Source organism: Trachemys scripta, chromosome 4, assembly GCF_013100865.1.
Source record: "Trachemys scripta elegans isolate TJP31775 chromosome 4, CAS_Tse_1.0, whole genome shotgun sequence".
NCBI lineage: Eukaryota > Metazoa > Chordata > Testudines > Emydidae > Trachemys > Trachemys scripta.
In genome coordinates, this window is record NC_048301.1 from 94,475,455 (window position 1) to 94,496,486 (window position 21,032).

The 21,032-nt window shown below is 42.3% G+C and overlaps 1 protein-coding gene across 6 annotated transcripts in view; it reads right to left on the bottom strand.

The window, feature by feature from the left end:
* TEAD1 (TEA domain transcription factor 1) overlaps positions 1–21,032 on the bottom strand; it is a 221,972-nt gene that overhangs the window by 21,765 nt on the left and 179,175 nt on the right. For all 6 annotated transcript variants that reach the window (XM_034769979.1, XM_034769977.1, XM_034769982.1 and 3 more), the window contains one exon: positions 7,182–7,355. In XM_034769979.1, coding sequence (XP_034625870.1) covers positions 7,182–7,355 — 174 coding nt within the window. The remainder of the gene's footprint in view (positions 1–7,181; positions 7,356–21,032) is intronic.

The following is a 21,032-nucleotide window of genomic DNA, read 5'->3' on the forward strand; positions in this document are numbered from 1 at the left end:
CCCCCAATTCAAAATACCACCACAGCTACCATAAAATACTCTTCCTCACTCATTGCTTGGACCATGCCACCATCTCTTTGAATCCCTCCACTGGCTTCCCTTCACCTTCCACAACAAGTTCAAGTTTCTCCACCTCCTCAGGTGCACACACCACCACCACTCCTGCCTGCCTATCTGCCCTAATGTTCTTCTACTTCCTCCCTCTTACTTTTTGCCCACAGTCTCTTGTCTTCTTTTGCCTTCACTCCTTACCAGGCTTTCTTCCATACTGCCCTTATACACCTGGCTCCTGAGGCACACACAGACCACCTTCTCTCCATTCAAATCCCTCTTTTTAATTACATTAATTCCACCAAGCCTAAAAAAGCAATGGAAACGGTCAGTGTGATTGTGCACCTGATCATTTAAAGTAGTGCAGTACTGCCATCCTTCCTGTAGGTATCCAGAGTTTTATCTGTATTGTCTTGTTGGCCTGTTTTGATTGTATACTCTCAATAGGCAAAAAACTAAGTATTCCCCTGCATTTTGTACAGGGCTCAGCAATCTGTGCTTTAATAGTAAGGAGCAGGAGAGGGTGGGAGACAAAAAAATGATGGAAGGGGTGCAGCTGCTAAGAAAGGGAGAGAATGCTAAGAATTAGCAGAAATACACTGCATTAAGGGTACCTGTGAAGAGTTGTATTTCTTAAAGTAGAGAGAAATGGCTGATATTGACTCATAAGTGTATATGTGTGTGTCTCTGTACATATACGCACATGTTGAAAAATAGGGAAAAAAAGAACAGGGGCATAGGAGAACATTTTTAAAAAAATTCATGACCTCAAAATTCCACAAGTGTTCCGAGAAGTCAGGGTTGCCCAGCATTTACTGATGATACCTAGACCTTGCCAGCATTTTAGTAGTAATACTTGTGAATGGGCCAACCGTTTTAGACATTAAAATCATTTTTTTTGTAGTATCATCATATCATGATCAAAATTAAGAAAAGAGATCTGCCAGTTTGGGATTTAATTCTCATGACTAATTACCTAGCTGTGTATCGTTCATTGGACATACTTTTCTAGCCGAAAAGGACTGATGCAAAGTATTCTTATAGGAATATGAATCATGGCTTTTGTTATACACATAATACTGTTCTAACACTGGCACATTCACTTCTGCTTTAGCTAAACCCAGGAAAAAGTAAATCCTCGAACCTATTATAAGTTCATGATTCAAAAATATATTCTCATCAATATTTTTAATATATAACCAACAAGAATGTTGGTATCACATGTTCTCTAATCTGTATATTATTACACACAAAAAACTAGGTTAAAATACCATTAAGTTTGCTTAATTCAGCCCCCTTTTGCTTAAGCAGTTTTTAATGATATGATCACATATTTTTGCCACAGGTTCCTGCTGCCTCTTGTGCAGTTAATGAGCAGCTATTCAACGTTCAATGTGTCCCCCTAGGCTTTATTTACTGCATACTATTCAAACCCCGTCTCAAAGACACAATTATTATTGATTTCCTTATGGGAAAAAATGGTGCTGTCATGGTACAATCTTGGTTCTTTACAAACATTAATTAATTTATTTTCACAACACCATTGTGAGGTGAGGTTGTATTATTCCCATTTAGCAGATAGCGAACTGAGACCCAGAGAGATTAAAGCTAATTCACACTAGATGATCACAGTGGTCCCCTGGCCGCATAATCTATGAACCTATGAAAACTGTCCACTAATTTTGGGTGCCCCATCTGAGATGCCTAGGACCTGATTTTTCAGTGTACACATTCAAAGCACAGCTCCCATTGACTTCAGCTGCAACTGTGGGTGCTCAGTAACTCTGCAACTCAGATCAGATCTCAAATCAGTCATCCAAAAAATGAGGAACACACAATTAGTGGCCACCTGTAAAAAGTCTGATTTAAGTGAGTTGCCCAGCATCTCACAGGAACACTGGCACAGGCAGGAACAGATTCCAGTGCTCCAGGGCAGTAATCATTTGTCTTAATCATGAGAACATCCTTTATCGTTCTCCAATTCCCTGCCTCATTCACTACACACATTCCAGCTTCTGCAACAAATGAGGCAGGTGTCATACAGACAACACTCTCCTTCATTACACCACACTGATTCATCCCAAGAGCAGGTTCATCCTGTGCACTTAGTGAGGCATCAGTTCTCTGGAAAAATAGGATGTGATCATGTAATTAATGTCAGTATCATAATGCATATGCACAAAGGGGCTGAATTAAGGTTGCATAGGTTCCTCCCACTGTGGTCAGCAGGCAACCTTAATTCTGGCATTTACTAACTTTTGAGTGCTCAACTTTGCAACCATGCATTTCTTTTACCTGAGTTTTTTAAATTGAATTTTAGAATTATAACCAAAACAAAACAAAACCACTCTGAAACCCCCTGAGAAATTTAATCATGTGGAACCATATTTTCACCAACAGGATTCATCATAGGTGCTGGATCCTCTAGATGCACAGCACAGACCTCTGCCACTTGAGCTAACAGAGAAATTGATAGTAGTAGTAGGTTGTCATCCTCTTTGTAGACCAGCACTAGAGGGAGACAAGAGACATGTTTTCCCTGTAAGTTTCACAGATATCTTCTGACTGCAGTGGAATGTTGAGACTCAGGAATCTTGGGTTCCATTCTAGTTTCTGGAGCAGACTATGCTGGGGGGGATCACAGACTCTTCTGTTCCTATTCCCTCAAGCTTGGTTGCTTCTGCCCATGCCCCAGTCATGTCTCTACTCCTTCCATCTCTGGCTCCTTGTCCCAGTCACCTAGGTAGTCCCAGTCAGTCCCCCCACTCCTTGGGCTCCTCATCCCAGTTCCCCCTCCCAGACTCCTTGACCAATTCTATTTGCCTGGCTATTCCCAGTCTCCCCATCCTGTCTTCTCCTCTGATTTCAGTTCCTCATCCACCCGCGTTTCCCCACCAGCTTCTGCTCTTGGTCTTTTTGCTAGCCAGCCCCTGTCTACTCATCAGAGCTGCCCTCCCACAGGCTCCATGTTCCAATCTACCACCCCACCCTCCAGGTTTGGCTCTTGTCCCCTCTGCTAGCCAGGCTGCCCTGGCAAGAGAGACAGTCTTCCTGCTCTCACTTACTGCACCTGGTGACACAGCAAAAAAACTCACCCTGAGGCAGACACCTGGCATGGACAATTTCAGCCTGAATAGTTAAAGTTTGGCAAAGATATTAGCAACTGAAAACAGGGTCTTTTAATGGCAAATGTTGGGGAACCTTAACTATACGTGCACTACCATCTCCATTTATAATGATTTCACACCAACTTCTCAACTGTAATTAGGCCTTTAAAACTAGTCCAGTTCCTCTGGGGGTTTTAAAGGTCCTTTTTGGAAAATGCCTATTAAAATATTTAAATTGTCAGTGGGTTGGGATAATGGGTGTATACCTCATGTACCCATAAAACCCCCATGTGTGAATACAGAAGTGTAACTGTAAGCATACGGTCCAACCTGCATAACCTATGACTCTCTTGTACAAGCATGTGTTAGCACAAAGGTGGGGTTTGGTAAGGGGTACCTATATTATTGGGGGACTGTAAGTTACACCCTCTTTTGAAAGTTTGATCCTTAGAGACAAATACCCACTCAAAAAGGGGGCAGCAGAAACAGAAGTGCTGCTGAAACCTAAGATTTAGCCGAGTAAAGCTTGAAATCCTGGCAATTAACACTGTGTTTTGAAGGTGCTGAATGGGCAGTTTGGTGTTTTATCACCCATGAGTCTGTCCTAGGAGGTACACTCATTACTTAACATAAACAATAGCATTGGAATTAAATTGGAATTTAATACCAATTTTCAAGACAATAAAAATCCAACCCCTCTTCAGCAAACTCTGCCCAAAACATGGCTCCATTAAAGTCAATGAAAGTTATATCATTTACTTTAATGAGACCAGGATTTCAACCCTGATCTCTGCAAGCCCTAGACATTGGCAAAGAGTATGGCACATTTTGTTCAATGCATTTTCTGGATAAGTCTCCAACCTGAGTCATGAATGCAGCTCGTGGAGCCATATCCAGGCTAGTTTTATCCACACAGCATGGCTAAAAATAGTCACATAGATAGGATGGCATGGGCCTTAGCATGGGCTGCACAAGCACCCTGGAGACCCAGGGCACCTACTCTTGTTACTGAAGCCCAAGCTACCACATCTACAATGCTATTTTTAGCTAGGCCAAAGCTGACACGCATGTGTCTATCCAAGCAACAATCACACCTTGGATTGCAAGGCAGACAATACCCTTAAGTGAAATAGCTGGGTAAAGGCCAGAATGGTCCATCAATTTGGCAGAGCAAGACTCCCACTTGGGGAGCAGGATGAAGTCTCAGGTAAGAGCAGCAGCAGTAGCAAGAGCTATCAGGGAGAAAATAATCCCTCTCTCAGAGGGGTGTGACTAGAAACATTATTCCATGCACGTTTTGCTTCCCTTTACATGACTTACATTCAATGAAGTTCTTACCTGGGGAGGGGGGGGGAAGGGCGGCGCAAGTGGGGCAATTTGCCCCAGGCCCCGCGAGCCCTGGCCGACAATCCCTTCCCTGGCTACTCACCTGGTGGCGGTCCGGGTCTTCGGTGGCACTTCGGCGGTGGGCCCTTCAGTTGCTCTGGGTCTTTGGCGGCGGGTCCTTCAGTGCTGCCAAAGATGCAGAGCGAGTAAAGGACCCGCTGCCGCCGCAGACTCAGAGCGCCGCCCGGTGAGTACAAGCGCCGCAGCGGGTGGCGCCTTTTTTTATGTCTGCTCCCCCGCTTTTGCCCCAGACCCCCTGAATCCTCTGGGCGGCCCTGTTCTTAGCAAGTTCATTTTTGAAGCTCCGGCTCTGCTTTAAGCAGGAATGTTAATGAAAACCAACCAGCCCTAATTTATATCTATGGACATGTTTTTAAAAACTGACATTAAACACTTCACTAGCTTTTCAGACCCTGTTGTGAGTGTAATAATTTGATATAGAATTTCTGAAACTCACTACCGGATGGTTTTCCAAATGCTTCCAGAATTTTAGTGGTAGAAAACCTTATTTTTAATACATTACATTTTAATTCTTAGAGCAACATGCACCTGTGAGGCAGCAGGAAATGTCTAACAGGCCAATGAGGGCCTAATGCTCAGTATGACAGACTTCACAAGCCACATTTGTCCATGGACAAACTTCACGGACATACTTCATACGTTCAGATCTCATGATAGAGGCACTTGATGACCTCACAGTATATTTATTTACATATGCAAACCACAATATAACCACGGCAATACAATTTTTATAGGACTGTAAGCTCTTAGTGGCAGGGCTCTTGTCTGCACATGCTTAACATGCTCTTGATGCTAACCAAGCACAAATGACCACAACAATGAATGTATGCCAAGTTTATACTTTCAGGGAATATTTTCCTGGCTTAAAACATGGTTTGGTTTCGGTATCAAGAGAATGCTAGAGCAGAACACCTCTCCCTGCCCCTAATCCCCCATCCTCCTGATGGCAAAAGCTTCAACATAGATTATATAAAGCTAAAGCAACCCTTTTATTTCCTGTAATATGGAAATCTTGATATGAGGATTTCAGATTAATGCACCTTTTTTAAACTATTGCTAAGAAATAAATGGGAGCAATCTTCTTTACTTATACTTTTCAACATAGTAGTAGTAGTATTGAAAGGTAACACGTTATGCTCCTGTAGAACCTCATTAATTGGCACTAATGAATGAGTGGGAGTCCCATTGTGAATTACTAAATTTGGCACATTATCAGGGAAGTGGAACACACACAAACAAAACAAAGCAAATGTTTAACATCACAAAATGCAGTTTTAGAATTCATGTTGGCAATTATTTTTTAGGATTTCCCCCCCTTATAATAGTTCATAATGTTTAGTCTTGAGAAAAGAAGAGTGAGAAAAGAATCTTCAAATATGTTAAAGGATTTTACAAAGAGGACAGTGATCTGAAGTAGAAGAACAAGTAATTGGCTTAATCTGCAGCCCGGAAGATTTAGGATAGATAGTAGGAAAAACTTTTTCATCTAAGGGTAATTAAGTACTGCAATAGGTTACCATGGAGACTGTAGAGCCCCACCACTGGAGGTTTTAAAGAACAGGTTGGACAGGGCTGGTCTAGATATACCTGGTACTGTCTCAGGGCAGGGGCCTGCAATAGATGTCCTCTTGAGGTCCCTTTCAGCCCTACACTTATGATTCTATGTATTAGTAAATGTTCTATGGTAGATACTGTAAAACAAATGGTGTCTTGCTAAAATGAGATATTATAATGGTCTGCTGTTAAATCTTTTAGAAAAGCTTGGGGGATTACTGCCATTTATGTATGTGTCTTATAGAGTGAGTGATCGATTGAAGTGTCCATTGAAATCCAGCCGTATATGTACAGCGATGCACATGGTTAAAGTGACACCAATATTTTAGGTATCTTTCAACATTTCTGATATCTAGCTTTTATCTTTCCTTCATTCTAATCCTCCTTCAGCCACGCCTCACAGCTACTTTGGGCAGGTATAATTCCTCTGCAAACAGAATTCTATGCCAATGTCCCACGAGAAATTGAAGGCAGGTTTGCTTCAACAATGAAGCAGAAATTAAAGCAACCAAAACCATTATACAACAGCACTGGAAATATCACAAACTCTTAAATAGTTTTTTTAATACTAATTTTAAATATAACGGTGTTGTGAAAACATTGGCTGATCTCAAGGCTAAAAACTATATTACTTGCCTTCAGCAGAGTCCAACATACAAAACACTCAAAAATATACACAGAAGTCTCCGTTCAAGTTGCTGATATTGCTCTCCAATCAAACCACTAGATGGCAGTTCACCATTTATAAACTTATTACCTGTTTAAACAAAACTTATTACCTGTTTGTCACTGGCAAAGGATCACGTATAACAAAGTGCTGGCAGGCATTACAATTACTACAGTTGTTTTCTAGGAACACAGACATGTTGTGGGAAACAGCAATAGAAGTGGCTTTGTGCTAGTGTCCCACATGAAGGATATACACAAATGATGGAGCCTCACCTTCACGTTATTAAGTGATGACAAAATAAATTCCTGTGTACGTGAACATTTAGAAAGAGTAGGGAAGCACATAACGTGAACACACAGTCTAAATTAACTTCTATGGTATGTCTTACTCACCCAGAATTTTACTAGGAAGAAGGCATTTTGGGGGCCCTTTCCAAACAGTTCCTTTAAACCACCTTTCTTTTCAGGAAATTTGTCATAAATCTGACGAATGTCCACCGATTCAAGCAACGGGTCACTGTAAGAATGGTTGGCATGTCCAATGTGCACAAAGAGGTGTTTGTTGTACTGTAAGAAAATAAGAAAAAGAAAAAATCACTATTGTACAAGAAAAACAGAGGTTTATTTAAGCTGAACAGTATGTCTGTGTGTTCATGCTAAGATTAGGGTGCTTTGGTGGATTAGAAAAACTTGCCCTCATTTACCTTTGGGACCAAGGTTTATTTGCAACATGATTTCCATGAAGTAACTTTGGTGGTCTTGGCACAGTCCCTAGTGAACAAGAGTCAATATCATAAAACCAGTTCCCCTACTGTAAACCTGCTAAGCATGATTAACTGCCGGCAGGTGTTTACCTAAAAAACCAGAACAGCCAGCAAAGTGATGATCAGCCCATCCTGAGCACAGTAAGATCAAGGTCATTAGAAAGAGTGGTGGTGTCTGCACCATGTAGTTTAATGTCTTATGTACAGAGATCTTTAGTTTCTGCTAGTGCAACAGTTCCCTTAATCGTTACATTACTAACATTTCTTTCTTTAAAAAAAAAGTGTGCTAATGTCAGTTGCCTAAAGGAGAGGGAAGAGATTTTTCTTTAATTCCTAGAATTATAGTAATAAGAAGGAACTAATAGGTCAACTAGTCCATCTCCCTGCCAGTGTAGGATTTTTCCCTTTGGTATATTCCTCAATGCTTTGTTGAATCCACTTTCAAATGACCCACGCTTCTACCACTTACTGTGGGAGCTAGTTTCACAGTTTCGCTGCCAGAATGTATAACCTGATGTTCAACCTAAATTTCCCCCTTTCTAGTTTCATTCCACTATAATTAGTTATAGCCACCGGTACCACCCAAAACAATTCCTCTCCCTTCTCAGAGTGAAATCCTGGCTCCAATGAAGTCTATTATTAAACCCTCTGTTGACTTCAGTGGGGCAAGGATTTTACCCATATTGTTTACACCCTGCATATTTGTCTGAGACTATAGCACATTGTAAAATCTGAAATGAATAAGAAGATACTGCATGCCGCTAAGTCCCACCAGGGGAGAGCTCCACACCTCACAAGACCACATGAAAAGCTGAAAGGAGCATGGTTGTTTTTTAACCACATAGATCACAAACAACATTTTGCTAACTCAGTTAAAGGGAAGCCAATGTGCAGTCACTGAACAGCCAAAAACTTTGCAATATTGGATGGCTACTGGCTACAAGGTAGCAATTTCTAACCGGTAAGCATAAAATAATGTCAACTCTGCGTTTCAACATCTGCTTGGCTATTTTGTTCACAATATATCTGCAGACAAAACAGATTAAAATAACACTGTCATACCTAAATAAACTGAACATCCAACCATTCAGCAGGCCTATCATGCTAACTCATATTATCTCACAGTTTCTTTGTATTCCCCTGTTTCCATCTCTTGTCACTTGTCTTACACTTTGACCGTAAGCCCCTGGGAGCAGGGTCTGTCCCTTTTTTTTCTGTTTGTACAGCACCTAGCACAATGGGGTCCTGGTCCATGTCTGGGGCTTGGGATAAAAATAAATAATAATGACTGAATACAACTTTCCCTAACAAATGTGCAAAACCCAGAGGAAAAGAAAGTAGACTGACTATATTTTTACCAACTGTACTTGGACAAGTAAACCGATAAAACTAGTAAAATAATCTAGAGCAATGAAATCTGAATTTAGAATACACTTATTTATTATAATGGGCATATATAATTGGATACATTCCAGTCTCCTCCTGACATATTTTATTTAGTGGGGGGAAAAGAGCTTAACACTTCAGGCTTTAATAAACCTAAGCTCAATTCGTAAGATGTGAACATCAGTTACACAGATTTACCTTGGAACATTCTCTTTCAAAATAGCCCCCACTGTATTTCCTTGGTGTGCATACAGAAAACTTTCCCAATCTTTGCTTATAGATGCAACAAACCCCAAAGGGGCATCATAGTCAAAATAGGGTGTTTCTACTCTAAAGAGCCAAGCACATAGGTCAGAAAAATAAACAAGTGAATGGAAGGGACTGAGTGCATGAATGAATGAATGCATGAATGAAAGTTTATCAGCAAGGCATGAGCAGGTTTAAGTCACATACCAATCATTTACACAAGAATTACAGTAATTATCATACTATTCAGTTACAATGAGGGATTATCATAACAATATCTGCAGAGTCGCTAGATTTGTCATTTTACTTGATAATTGAATAACTGCAGATGAAACATCCTTGCTATACACACAAAATACACATACACTACTTCACTTACATGTGATCTATATCCAGATACACATCATTGTATTATCTTGGCACGCCAAGCACATACAAAAATTAATATATAATATTGTTGGGAACCACTGCTGTTCTAGGTTTACCTCTTAAATGTCTGGAGACCAGGGAAAGCAAGCAAGCAAGAACACTAGATTTTAGGTGGTGACTATAATTTGAGATAAATTCACAACTGTATGAAGATAACACATGAGAATTTGGGGCACGTAACTGTAGGCATAGATCTTGCTGGACATGAGTAAAATTTGAGTGCAAGGATCAACTGTAAACAATGATTTGACAGGCTGTGTGCCTGAGACAGTGTTTCCAGGGCTAGTTGAGATAAGTGGGAACACCCTGAACTGATTAACTTGAAATTCAGATAAAGGGAGGAAATAAACAATTGGTCCTTACACAATCTCCAAAGTGATTGGTCCTTACATGATCTGCACAATGTCCAATCCAATTAGATTCAACAAGTATAGATGTTATGGCTGGGGAAAATGTATATAAACTGTCTAACATGTGACATGCTTGAACTGGAACTGGAATTGGTATCACCCAGTACCTAAACCCCTGCATCTGGGTGGCCTTATCCACGAGGGCATAGAGCTGTCACATGCCTAATAAAGTAACCTGAGTGCTGAGCAAGAATCAAATTGAGTTGTTTGGGATCCTGAGAACGGGATAAAGTGTTCTCCCAGAACTGGGTGAGGTATTCTGGATAAGCCAAGTGGAAGAGGTCTTGGAAGGAATCCCAACATTACTGTTGGTAATAATCTGGTAAAACGTTTCTTCAGACATTATACTATTTTACCATCTGGAAAATAATGTAGTAGAGTCCTCAGACTCCAAACTGCAATCAAAGAGATGTTATGTATATAGGAATACAGAGCAGATCACAGAGCCTTTATGCTGCTTAAATATAAAAGCAAAGTTAAAGGCAGCTGTAAAGTTACTACAGTTGCCTGCAGATCTTGCCAAAGTACCAGATGCTGCTGCAGCAAAAATTCTGACAGGCTATAGTGGGATAGCTGGTGTGACATCACCTGAGAATATTCTTAGGACATAAATGTTTATTTTGACATTGCGTGTGTGACTATTTTCTGCTTATGTTGCTGTAATTCATATATGAAATGGAATCATTACTAATCTAATTAGATAAGGCATATTTCTACAGGCTCATAAATGACAACACAATATTAGGCACAAGACAAATTTGTTATATGGGCAGTCTCCGTGAAAAGTGTGTATATATGAAAGCGATGAGGTTAAGTTACATGGCCATATCTTCTGAGCCTTTTAGTGTTTGAAAAGATCAAGAACATCCTCATTATAAGCAAACTTCACCATTATTTCAGGCTGCATATTCCAGAGTTATTGAAGTACACTAGTACTGAGGAATTTGCCCATGCCACAGTATTTAAAGGATTTACATTTGACATGTACATAATTATATGCTTTAAATACTGTAAACCACAGTGGGTCAAAACCTGTGTTTTTTTTAAGCATAGCAACTACATCAAAGTTTACAGAATACATTCCTGAGCTACTTCATCTGCAGAGTTTGCATTACACTACATGCCCTGGAGATGGCTGCCTCTTACTGAACTCCTTCCCTTAAAAAATTCTAAATATCTGAGGAATGCAGTAAAGCCATGAAAAATGACTGTTGTCAACTAATACCACGAGAAAAATTATAATCCACTTAGGAATTTAAAGGAACCAAGACAAATCGCCAATGTCAGAGGATGCTAACATACAAGCTGAGCAGAACAAAGACAAATCACCTACATTTGTTTTACCGTTCAATACATATACAGGCTCTTGCGAAATTATGTCCTTATGTTCTATGGTTTTGCTCTTACATTCCACAAAACTAGGTGATGAGAGCTGCTACAGCTCTCTCTGATGCATTCTTGTGCTCCACAGTACCAGGGAAGTGCACTCTGAATCTCATGCAACACAAATACGCATCTATTAAGCAAAGTTCTTTCAATTTCAGTGGCAAGATGCAGGCTGCACTGTAACTTGACATACACATGCTCTCAAAGCATGAAAGCATAGAGTTGCAACCTGCAGCCTTCTACCATAGAACCAGTTGCTCCAAGTCATAGGTGTGCACAGCACATTTCATTAGGGTGTGCACCCAGGGAATTTTATTTTATTTTTTGAAGGCGAACATCATAAAGTTTGGGGTGCGGGAGGGAGTGTGGGATGCAGGAGGGGGCTCAGGGAAGGGGGTTGGGGTGCAGGAGGGGTGTAGGGCAGGGAGTTGGGGTGCGAGGTGCAGGCAGAGGGCTTAGGGCAGGGGGTTGGGGTACAGGAGGAGTGCAGAGTGCAGCAGGAGGGGTGCTAGGTGCAGGCAGAGGGCTCAGGGCAGGGGATTGGGGTGCGAGGAGCAGACAAGGGGCTCAAGGCAGGGGGTTGGAGGGTAGGGGTGCAGGAGGGATTCGGGCACCGGCCCGGCAGTGCTTACCTGCAGCAGCACGCTCCCTGGCTGCCTGCCCTGGCCCCACGCCGCGCTGTTCACCACGTCCCTGCGCGGCCCCAGGGGGGATGGGGGGAGAGGGGCCCACAGGGCTCTGTGCGCTGCCCTTGCCGCGCCTCCAGGTACCTTCCCCGAAGCTCCCATTGGCTGCGGTTCCCCGTTCCCGGCCAATGGGAGCTGCGGGGACGGTGCCTGGAGCAACGCACGGAGCCCTCTCACCTCCGCCCCTTCCTCCCCCCGGGACATGGTGCCGGCTGCTTCAGAGAGCGGTGCGGGGCCTGTGGCACCACAGGGGGCAAATCCCGAGGGCTGGATCCAGCCCGCAGGCATTGGGGTGTGCCTGGGCACACCCGGCACACCCCGTGCGCACGCCTATGGTCCAACTATATCTTACAAGGCTAGATTGTGCCAGTTAGGCACAGCCCTTAGAGAAAAAAAATGTGGAGGCAGCACTGTTCTAGAGGATGTACTGGAGAGCATTCTGCTTACCTGAATTCCCTGGTCACAGGTGAAGCATGCTCATTACAAAAGGCCTTTGTAGGATACAGTCTGCTCCCTCCTGATGCTAGAGCCATAGTTCCACCTCCTCTATGCCCATTTGAAATACCATGCACCTTTGGAGGAGTAGGGAGGACACATCCTTGAACGCAGGGTCTGCAGAAATGCCTGATCCTTAAAGGGGCCACACAAAAAGATGGCTCCTTGCACCTTCCTCCCACTGCATACCCACATAAAGGCCAGGCAGAATATAGTCCTCAACCATCAGTTGTGCAGAGGCAGCATCCCGTGATCCTGTCTCACCCCACCTGGGACAATTAGAAATATCTCACCAGACAGGCCACTCTAGGAGATCTACAGGCTCTTGCAAGTTTGTTCCAGCTGCAGTGGCCCTGATGAAAGTGAAGCTCCAAGTTTTCAGGAGGAAAAGGTCATGCTTGCAGCAATGTCACCAGGGAGATTGTCTATCGTTTCAGTCACAGCAACAAGGCACTCGGTGAAACTGCCATCATTAGCAGTAAGGAAGGGAGAGAACTGAATTAACTGGTTCTGTGTCTTATGGATCCAAAACAAAAACCCAACAAAGCAGCACTCAAATGGCCCTGTGCTGCATGTCTTCTATCCCCACTGAAATAAAAAGAGGCCCTCTCTGTTCACTTTGGGTTGAATGTATTCTACATCAAAGTGAGCAATGGACTAAAATGGAAGCTCAGAAAGAAAGGGTGGATGAAAGGCTAGTGGTCTCGCTTGGCTCTGCCTAAGACACTTGGGGTATGTCTACACTGTGATAAAAGACCCACAGCACAACAGCGGGTGGTCCGGGTCAACTGACTCCGGCTCGCGGGGCTTGGGCTGTGGGGCTATAAAATTGCAGTATAGTTGTTCGGGCTTGGGCTGGAGCCTGGGCTCTGGGACCCCCCCAAGGGGTCTCAGAGCCTGAGCTCCAGCCCAAACGTCTACACAGCAGGTGTTTTATTGCAGTGTAGACATACTCTTGATGAGGCAGCAAACAATCTTGCTCCAGTGCAGGGGTTGGCAGCCTTTCAGAAGTGGTGTGCCGAGTCTTCATTATTCACTCTGATTTACAGTTTTGCATGCCAGTAATACATTTTAACGTTTTTAGAAGGTCTCTTTCTACAAGTCTATAATATATAACTAAACTACGGTTGTATGTAAAGTAAATAAGGTTTTTAAAATGTTTAAAGAGGCTTCATTTAAAATTACATTAAAATGCAGAGCCCCCCGGACCAGTGGCCAGGACCTGGGCAGCGTGAGTGCCACTGAAAATCAGCTCGCGTGCCACCTTCGGCACGTGTGCAATAGCTTGCCTACCCCTGCTCTAGTGGCTGGGGTTCTATAGATGTATCCTGTTTAGTGATATGCTATAGCTGAGATAGCTATCTACAAGGTACTACTGCTTGTGTTAGGTTAACAAACTGTACTATCGGAGGAAAAAGGAACCAAGTGGGATGAACTGATTAAAAAATAATCACCAATACAACAAGAGTCTGCATGCTACTGTCATCTGTATTGTCTTGGCTCTGCTGCACTGCCTTATGTGTAAATCTGACACCCTTTAATTTCCTACTGATGTGAGAAAATAGCTCACCCTGCCAAGAATTCCCTTTATTTCTAACAAAATTTTAGTGACTAAAATGTTCATTCCCATAGATTTAGCTTTCCACGGAAAGGGATCAAGACTGAGTTGGCCTAGCAATATTTTAACCCAGCACTGGGAGCTGGCAGTACTGCCTATTGTTAAGGTTGCCTAGCACTTCCCATTCTAAGAACCTGGTTTCCATTGCTTATAACTTTTTCAACCTATTTGGGCTGAAATTTTTGATGTTGGGCGTCTGGTCAGGATGAATTGTTCTGGAAAATTTCACACGAAACTGGTCAGCCATTGCTGATAATAGGACTAAGGAAAAATACAGTGTTTTGCCCATGTTAAAAATATCCCCCCAACTTTCTTTGGAGAAGCTCTAGCACCCCCATGCTTTAAAGCAGGGACTTGAAATTTGGCAAGGGGTGGCCTTTGTGTTAAGCACATGCCCTTTGCCATTCCAGTGAAAATCTGCCCAAATTTGACCAAGTTACAAATCTCTGAAAAAAAATGCAGTTTGCACATGCTCAGTAGAGACTTCTTAGATTTTTAGCAGACGAGCAAGACTTTCCCTGACACTCCAGCTCTGGGCTGCTCGGGCAATGCCAGGTTAGGGTCTGGGCACCTGAACTGAGAGCAGGGAGCCTCTCTCTCCTTTGCGGTCATTGGCTCCTCTCCTGGCAGGGGGAGGAGAGATTTGCCTGTTTTGAAAGCAAAGGGGGTGAGAGCCAGATCTGCAGGGTGGACAGGAACAGGAAGCCTGGGGGTCAGACAGAAACTAGAAATGAGTGGGATAAACAGTAGGAACCAGTTAGTGGGATGGGGTGGGGGGCTGGAGGCCTGACTAGGAAACAGAATAGAGGGGAGAACTGGGACTGGCTAGAGACAGGGCCTGGGACAAAGGGGCAGGGGAGCACGGAGATTAGATGGGGAGCTGGGGAGGGAGATTGTGATTGAGAGCTAGTGGAGACTGGGAAGGTGAATAGGGTGGGGGGTGACTGGAGGCCAGGGTAGGGGAGAGAGAGGGAAACAGACAGACAGACAGACTGAATGAGGAACTGGGGGGTGGCAGAGAAATTTGGATTGGCTGGGCAAGGAGACAGAGAATGAAAAGCTGGGGGAAATGGAATGACTGTGCAAGGAGATTGGGACTGTGTTGGGGAGTTAGGAGGGATGAAACTAGAACTTGCTAGGCATGGAGATTGTGGAATGAAGACAGAGACTGGCTATATGAGGACAATGGGACTGGGGCCTAGTACCAGGGTTAGAGAAGAGACAGGACACGGAGGAGGTGAGGGACAGAAGGGGTCATGTTTTGTGAGAACAGGAAGAAGAGTCTGTGCCGACTAGATCACATTCCCCTCCAGAGCCTGGAATAACCCCAAGATCCCTGATCCACTATTCCTCTGCCTTCTCTAGTGCTGGTCCACAAAAAAGATGACAACCTACTATTGCTACCAATTATTCCCGTAGCTCAAATGACAGAGATCTGTGGATTTAAAGGTTCCAAGTGCACTGAAGAACCATGAGGTTAAGACGACGGCACCTGATGGAATTTCTGTTATTTCAGGTTTGCTTTTTAAAAAAACTAGGGAATTACACACAAAAAACCCTCCTTAAATTAAAAGAACATTACTAAATTTGCGAAGTCAAACAACTGCAATTTAAGAAACAAGCTAGATCGTACAGCTGTGTTTGGCAGGCTTAGTGCATGATATAGTGCTCCCGGCTGGCTACCGAGGTACAATTTATATGCATTTACCCCCATACTGATACACTCCCCAATTCACTTCTTGACCATTAGTGAGAATCAACAAAGGTTCACTGTGATTTTACATCTCTAAAACCCACTTCCATTATTTGCAATGCTCTCTTAGGAGTTTTTGAAATAAAAGCTCTCTGCTGATTCCACTTTCCACTTGTCAACCGTCGTCCCCTATGCATCTAATAAAGTTAAAATTAATATAGCTATTTTTACTCCCTGGGTTTTGCACAAGCACCAATAACGATCTCAGCAGAGCTCTGGGAGCAGTGATTGCTCACTAATTGTGACTGCAGAGCCAGCAGGGGGAGCCAACAAAATTGATTTTTTTGGTGAGTTCTGCAAAAAAAATTGTGATTATTATTTTATTTTGAAAATTTTAAGCAACAGTGACAGATTTTGAACAAGAATGATGTGGATGATCTTTCACACCTGGTCACACTAACTTTAAGGAAGGCCAACTTTGGAGAATTAGTTACTGCCAAATGTCCTTCTACTTATTGCCACCAATATTTGCATACTGGACTACTAATTTTAGGCACCTATGGTCGCAATCCTGCCACAGGAACTATGCAGGTAGACGCCCTACACTTGCACAGGACCCCCTTGAAGCTAATGGGGCTCCATGCAGCTACAGAGGGCTGCTATCAAATAGCCAGTTTCAGGATTATATCAATACTAAACGAATGGGAACTGTCAGTTCTGAGCACCTCTGAAAAAACCAGGGCACTTTAATTTAGGTGTCTAAATATAGACACCCAAGTTTGAAAATTTTACAGAGTATGACATATGTTCATTCCACAGTGTGGAGGCATAATCACTATACACGTCAACAGAAGTGAACTCCACATTTTTGTGTACTTAATTCAACTTTATATTAAAATAACCTTGAATCTAGAATCCACCACACTAAATTAATTCTTTTAAAAAAATGGATCCATCTAAATTTAAATTTAGTTGCTCTTCTTTTTATGTAAGAAGGAGGCTAGACAAGGGGTTTCATATAACCAAAATGTTGACATCTTTGACATGCTGCCTATCAAGAGTACAAGAAGATAAACTTCTAAACACAGCTTAAGATGTGTTGATAATATAACATAAGAAAACGCCTGAGCCTCTGTTACATTTTACACAGTTAAAATGGAGAGAATTTTTAAAATGTAATTTTTTTTCCCCATCAGCTGAGGTGGTTTGGTTAATTTTTTATATTTTATTGCATTTGCACAATGAGACCAGGCTAGCAGTTTCACTTTTATGATCCATTTCTAGTCAGCTTCACTTTGTGGAGCTCCTTCACAATGCTCTCTGGACTCACAATACTGCAGGGTAATGTTTAAATGCAAAAGCCTTGTTTAAAAAAAACAAAGCCAGAAATAGAAAATAAGGAACATTTCCATTAAGATTATATTTCCCCACCACCATTTCTTTTTAAAACAAATTCTGAATTTTAGACCTAATGCTATTATCCCACATTATGGGTAGGTGGGTTAATTTGGAAAATTTGCTCTTCAGCATGTAGCTGTAAGGAATGTTAGACGTAAAGCTGTTTCAAGTGCTGGAGGTTGCTGTGAAAGCAGTAGTCACAACTGAATGCTCAGAAGAGAGGGAAGAAACGAGTTTTTTTGGAGGTAGACTGACTAACAGATACTTAATCAGATCAGTTTGGGTTGCAACTGGAGAATCAGGTAAAATATATTTAGGAGAAGGTCTACTATATTGAAATTATATAATTTAACTTTGAGTCTTTGCATTTTAGAAACACCTGTATGGAAGACAATAGTTTGGGTTCTCTCTAATCTGATTGAGGATTCAACTACTACGTGTTAGAGAACACATTTACTTAGTTTAACCATGAATAGAAATTTGTTCTGAACTTCCCAGGAACTCTTATAGTGAAATCACAAAACACCTAAGTAAAGAAATCTTAGACTGACAGTGACAGACTGGTGAGGTTCCAAATATACAGAGTTGGAATACAATTAAGGAGAAGTACTTTTTCTCTTACAAAGTGACCGGTGTTTGAAGACTTGAGGTGAAATTCTATAGTTTGTTTGTAAGTACAAAGGACCACCGAACTAATAAACGACCAGAGAATTTGGAAGAAAATGCACCAGGAATTTGGCATGTGTATGTTTAGTTGTTTTTCACATTAAAGAGGGAGTCATTTTACTCATCCGGAGCTGTAGAGTCAATATTCAGAGATGCTGCAAGTGTGGCATCCTACATCCTACCTTGCAATTTCCAAAAATACCAAAAGTTAAAGTGAGGCTAATTATTTCCATTCTATAATTTTAGGAAGGTTTTTGCTATTTAATATTTCACCTTTAAATGGAATAATTCTGTGATTAGGAAAAAGAGTCCTCCAAGGGACAGGATTCTATGGAGCAGGTTTGAAATCCACTAGAATACTGACTGATAGTTACAAGCTCTTGTACTTTTACACATTCATTACCAATAGAAGGGCGCCAGAAATCTTTAATGCCCCAATCCTGCAATGAGTTCTGTGTGGATACACCTTTAAAATCCCAGAGAGCCGCACTGAAGTCAAGGGGATGCTGCTCAGGCAAATAAGGCCCAAGTAAGTAATTATTTATGTGAGGGTTTCTGTTTTCTGCTAATAAATGTTGGCAATCCATTTGGTTAAAAATAGTACTTCATTTTATTTACTGTGAAATGTTACTGGTAAAAAGGTACTGAAAGACTATTTCAGAGGTGGCCAAACCACCCCACGCCTTCCCTCGCCCATTCTCCACCTACCAGACTGGGGTTGGGAGGAGCTCAGACCTCTGCCTTGCAGTAGGGTGGTAGGGTAGGGGCTTCTGCCCAGCGGGGAGGAGGATCTCGGGGCTTCAGCCACATGGATCGTGCCTGCCAGGGCTCGGGGCTTTAACAGGAGCAGGGTTGAAGCCCTCAGCCCCACAGGTGCATCCCGTGGGGCAGAAGCCTCGAACCCCAGCAGGTGTGCCCTGGCTCTCGAACTTCTGAAGATTGTCATATATGGTGCAGAGGGTCAGTAAGTTTGGACACCCTTGGACTATTTCAAGGATAGAGTAAATTGTTACATGATTCTGATTTAAAAGCTTCTGCAGATTCTTGTTTAAAAACTTACATATATCCATTTATTAGGTCAGAAGAGGAACAAAGGAGTACAACAACCTAAAACTTCATGGCTTAAAATGTACATAACTATTGTGCATTTCTTGTTTGTAAATTATTTCTATATTAGGGAAAAAATGAACACTGATTTCCATTCTAGCAGATTCCCATAGCAGAGACAAAGAGCCACAACTATAGACACAATCAGAATGTTGTGAAGCAAAGCTAAATGAGATCAGGGTGTAGGTCTAGCATCTGATCTCTAGGGGTGGCTTTGGAGTTTGTTGGAAAATTCTCTGTCACTTAAAAAACAAAATCAGAAGTGCCTAAGATAAATGTAGACTAAGTTTTATCAGTTGTATTTCTTGCAAAATCCAAAGACTTCTCGGGTCATGATGTTGCCACTGCAGAGTGCTCCCTAAAATATGTATTTTTAGTGCTTTGTTCATTCTCCTTTTCAATGTTCTGAGCAAGGAAGCTTCCACTTTTGCTCTGGGAGACTGTTCATAGTCTTGGACTATTCTGCATGCCATTATTTACAGTAGGATCCAGATAATCCAACCATATTAAGAGTAAACTATCAGCCACCCTCAAAACTGCAAGTAACGAAGTGGGAACTCTCACGTATTCCCTGTGAGAATAGGACAAATTTAGTGAAGCTTCAGGAACAGTCGGATGAGCAAAGAAGCACAGCACAAACCCCTTTTACTACATAGAGCCTGCCCTCTCTGGCTGGCTTTGCGGTTCCTCGCCAACCTCCTGTGGATGGCTCTTCACCCTTCTCCTCTGCTGATTAGAAGAGCTGAACCTCCTAACATTCTGCTGACAGGCCGATCAGCCAGCTGTGGCTTGTGCTCAGCCAATCTGCCCCGCTCTCCCCTCACTGCTCCTGTCATTCTCCTACACAACTTCTCCCAGGTCGCTTGATGCTCCCGCTCTTCTCCCTTCAACTCGCCTCTTTGGCTCCCTTCTATCTCCTCTCCTTTCAGCCTTCTACCACTACTCCACCTCGCAGATTTTTGTCCTATTGCTCCTACCCACTTGCCTTCTGAACCCTCTCCCATTGCCACTGACTCCCTGCCCAACACACAAATGGTTGAGCATTCAAACTCTGGTATGAAGGGTTAATGTTTGAATAGGGTTGACATGTAAGGAAATTGCCACCCTGGGACTAAAGAATGATATGAGTTTGGGTTCATAACTGACAAATTTACTTTTTTTCGTGCCTTATTTTTGTACCATACAAATACTGAAGCAGCTGTGTTGTTGTTGTTGTTGTTTTTTTAAAGAAAGATTCAAGTAGTTTCATAATACTGGTACTCTAGTTAACCATTCATGTCAATGTAATGCATTGAAAACGTGGGATCTCCTAGCAGTGCACTCCCAATCAGAGGCCAATGCTTGTGGGGATCTCACCCCTACATGGCAGGAACTCTAGAAGATATTAGGCTACTCCAAAGAGGGCTTTGTGGTATTTATCCAGGCTTTCTTCACCACTGTTTTTCAATTCAAGTCTCTAACTTTTCTCTGCAATACAAGTGTATGTGTTACATTCCCCAGAGAGTCTGCACCTGCCTGGAAAATGAGAGCTCAGAGGCCTCTGCTGAGCCTTAGTCTCACATGTACTGTACTAGTGCAATGGGTTGCATGCTGAGCTACTGCATGTAAAAATAATACTTAGGACATGACTTTTTGATACCCACAGTTGCCAAAGCAGTATGTTTTGACCATTAGTAGTCGATTATGTTGCAAATCTATTCACTTCACTCAGCTGGTTTCATATTATTAATTCCAGTGGTGTGACTGCAGAGCACATATAATCTGGCAAAAACATATTTGGTTAAAGCCGTTCTATTCCTCAGAGGGAGGACAAAGTTTACTTAGTCAGTGAACTGCTCTATTATTCATTTTTTGAAACCGTAAGATGGCCTAGGGATACAAATGCTGTACGCTGTATAAAACAGACATGTTTTCCGAACTTTGATACATATCTATTAAACTAAATGTTACACATTAATGT